Source organism: Nanorana parkeri, unplaced genomic scaffold (assembly GCF_000935625.1).
Source record: "Nanorana parkeri isolate BGI_ZX_2015 unplaced genomic scaffold, ASM93562v1 scaffold306, whole genome shotgun sequence".
NCBI classification, from domain to species: domain Eukaryota; kingdom Metazoa; phylum Chordata; class Amphibia; order Anura; family Dicroglossidae; genus Nanorana; species Nanorana parkeri.
Window position 1 is genome coordinate 390,908 of NW_017306574.1, and position 3,898 is coordinate 394,805.

The following is a 3,898-nucleotide window of genomic DNA, read 5'->3' on the forward strand; positions in this document are numbered from 1 at the left end:
CTGCAGTGTACCGCATTATGGGGGCGAAAGGACCCTACGACCTCCGTTCGGGATCTCACCACTGCAGAGTACCGCATTATGGGGGGAAAGACCAGATGACCTCCGTTCAGGATCTCACCGCTGCAGTGTACCGCATTATGGGGAGAAAGGACCCTATGACCTCCGTTCAGGATCTCACTGCTGCAGTGTACCGCATTATGTGGAGAAAGGACCCTATGACCTCCGTTCAGGATCTCACCGCTGCAGTGTACCGCATTATGGGGAGAAAGGACCCTATGACCTCCGTTCAGGATCTCACCGCTGCAGTGTACCGCATTATGGGGAGAAAGGACCCTATGACCTCCGTTCAGGATCTCACCGCTGCAGTGTACCGCATTATGGGGGGAAAGGACCCTATGACCTCCGTTCAAGATCTCACCGCTGCAGAGTACCGCATTAAGGGGGTGAAAGGACCATTCAGGATCTCACAGCAGATAGAGAAGTAGAAGCTGCTTTCACAGACTCACATGATGTAGATCTGCATTTCACAACCCTGAATTCTGCTGAGTCATCTGCTGACTCGCTGGAAACGTGACCAGAAAACGTGCATGAAAACAGACTTCAGTGTCACTTCTGCTGCACATACTGTACACCCGCTGGCCACTTCATTAGGGTCACCTGTTCAACTGCTTGTTAATGTAAATATCTAATCAGCCAATCACATGGCAGCAACTCAATGCATTCAGGGAGGTAGACATGGTCCAGATCTGCTGAAGTTCAAACCGAGCATCAGAATGATGAAGAAAGGTGAACATGGCAAAGCAAGTGGACTGCACCACACCGGGTGCCGCTCCTGTCAGCTAAGAACAGGAAACGGAGGCTGCCATTCGCGCAGGCTCCCCAAAATTGGACAATAGAAGATTGGAAAAACGTTGGCTGGTCTGATGAGTCTCCATTTCAGCTGCAACATTCAGATGGTCGGCTCAGAATTTGGCGTAAACAACATGAAAGCATGGATCCATCCGGCCTTGTATTAACGGTGTGGGGGATGTTTTCTTAGTACCAATTGAGCATCGTTTAAATGCTCAGTTGGTACAATGTTTATGTTAATATAATAACCAAGTTATACTCACCGATCCTCGGAGTCGGCTTGCTCTTAGACTAGTCCCTGGAGCCTCTCTCCCCCACCACTCAGGCGATGGTATGTGTAGTAGACACGATGACTCAGGGACCTTAGACCACTGCATTGGCGGGGGGGAGGCTCCAGGGACCGGTCGGAGAGCAAGTCAACTCTGAGGATCGGGTGAGTATAACTTTTTTATTTTTGACCCTAGACAAAAAAAAACACTTAACCCTTGCAGCGTGTGCGGTGATAGCCCCACTGAAAGGGTTACGAATTCTTTTTCCCCCAGAGTTCTGCTTTAAACACTTCCTAGGAGGCATAAAAAGCTTTTTTAGGCCACCCTCATTTCTCAAAGTGTCTTAAATGACAATAAAATGGAAAATTGTATACTTAGCTTTCTCTAATTTTACTTCCCTGACACTAATGTAAGGCAGCATACACAGGAGCGGAGCTACACCCACTACAGGAAACTACAGAAGGGCGGAGACAAGACCAGTCACTCTGCACATGGAGAGAGAGCAGCAGTGAGCGGTCTTTATTACAGGAGGGGGGCGGAGACAAGACCAGTGACCCTGCACAAGGAGAGAGCGCAGCATTGAGCGGTCCTTATTACAGGAGGGGGGCGGAGACAAGACCAGTCACTCTGCACATGGAGAGAGAGCAGCAGTGAGCGGTCTTTATTACAGGAGGGGGCGGAGACAAGACTGGTCACTCTGCACAAGGTGAGAGAGCAGCAGTGACCGGTCTTTATTACAGGAGGGGGCGGAGGCAAGACCAGTCTCCATGCACAAGGTGAGAGAGCTGCAGTAAGCGGTCTTTATTACAGGAGGGGGCAAAGACATGACCAGCCACCCTGCACAAGCAGAGAGAGCAGCAGTGACCGGTCTTCATTACAGGAAGCTCCATGTTTCACACCGGATTACTGCACAGATCTGGAAGAAATACACAAAGCTCACCATGATTCAAGGAAGAACTCTCACAGAACATTTGCATATCTTGGAGTTTATCTTTAAAAATGTGTACCAGGGTAAAAAAAAAAAGAAAATACACCCAACACAGGCCCAGTGACACAAAATGAGATAAGCAGAATTCCCTACAGATGTCCCTGTGCGATAATCAGCGTTTACAAGGAAGAACGCACGTGGTGTGACCCGGTGACGTCAGTAGTTAAGAGATTCTTCACGTGTAGGTCTTATGCTACTGTGACAGGATCTGTGAAAGGAAGAACTACCCAGCCATCAACCATCAACAACCGCGGCAGATGTACCTGTAGTTCTCAATAGAATAGAAAAGTGTGGTGACATGGCCTCACTTGTAGTCCAGTCATTCTTTCTCCCTGCTATGTTACTGAATGTCCATACCGAGGAGAGGAAGGGTCTGCAGGAGCCAGAGCATTGCACCCGTGATCCTCTGATTGAAGTTGCAATGCTTTACTGGCTCCAATGCAAATAAACAATACATGCACATTTTTTATTTTATGAAGATGAATGCTTATTAGTATTATTTATTTTGTAAAAGTTGGGAATTCCCTTAAAAGGGATCTGAAAATATGGCCCCTTACCTTGGTTGTGGAAGAGGTGGCTGCTGTTAAAGGTTCAGCTGCCTGAAGACGAGGCCATAAGGACAATGCAAACCCAGCTAACCCACCTGCACTAGCAGAGTATTATTACTGGATGATGACCAACAATATGGCGTCTCCCTGCGCTGGAAGGCACACAGGTGTACATGCCCAGTAAGCACAGGCCTGCAAAGCCTTCCAGGAAGTCAGGTAGCTGTGCTGAAACAAGATGTACCCCCCCTCGTCATTACTGTGCCCTGTAATAATCTAGGGGTCTGCAGATGGAACCACTGCACTCGGGGGGGAGAGAAATGGACACTTCCGGATGTGTCAAATGTTACGTAGTAATATGAAAACTCAGGGCTGGAAAGGCACATACACTACTCTTTCCATTCTTCAGAGACCTGACAGGTTCTCTTGAAGGGCGCCAGACATGTCACACGGGCCTCACCCGTATTGCCCAGCTGAGGGTCACGTGGTCTCCCTCAGCTGGGCCATTATTTAAAGAAGAACATTTCAATGGACTGTCAGGGTCCGCGGTGGGCCACGTGATCTCCAGCTACAGCATAGGCCGGAACGGGTCCGCGGCAGGTCATGCCCCCCTCCCTCTCCGCGCGATCCCCATGGTAACCTCACCTGCAGGTCCTGCACGGAGATTTCTATGGCGGTCAGATAGAAGTAGGGGACGCCGCTGCTGTGGCCCCGGGGCCCGTCGCTGATCGAGAAGACGTTGGCGAAGGGCTGGCCTCTCACGGGCTCATGGCTGGAGATGGTGGCCAGGGCGCCCCAATCGCAGTGGTGGGCCACGAAGCGCGCCACCCGGGCGGTCTCATTATGAGGGGGGATGTGCGCTCCGGACGGCGGCGCCCCCAGCAGGGTGAAGAAGAGAGCGGACGCTCCGCAGTAGAACAGGATAGCGAGTTGCGACATCTTGGTGACTGAAACTCAGAACCGAGCGCCGGACAGTTCTTACTCCAGACTAGCCAATAGGCTGCGGCCATCTGACCCGCCTAGCCAATCAGAAAGCAGGGTGGGGAGTGGCCAGCGCGATGTAAACAAGCACTGGCGTTTCAATAGGCGGGGTTTAGACGTCTGGTCTTACCATATTGGTTATTTTCCATATGCAGTCTTTGCTACTAGCCAATCCTGTCGGAAGCATTTCTGACAGGAGCCCAGCGTGGCGGAGGAGGGGCTATATAATGATAACATGGATCAGGACCAATCACCGGGACAGGTGG

At 50.8% G+C, this 3,898-nt stretch overlaps 1 protein-coding gene across 2 annotated transcripts in view; it reads right to left on the bottom strand.

The window, feature by feature from the left end:
* CREG1 (cellular repressor of E1A stimulated genes 1) overlaps nt 1-3,616 on the bottom strand; it is a 17,047-nt gene extending 13,431 nt beyond the window's left edge. For both annotated transcript variants that reach the window (XM_018557862.1, XM_018557861.1), the window contains exon 1: nt 3,297-3,616. In XM_018557862.1, the coding sequence (XP_018413364.1) occupies nt 3,297-3,590 (294 nt within the window). In that variant the 5' untranslated portion in view covers nt 3,591-3,616. The remainder of the gene's footprint in view (nt 1-3,296) is intronic.
* Between the last annotated feature and the right edge of the window lie 282 nt (nt 3,617-3,898).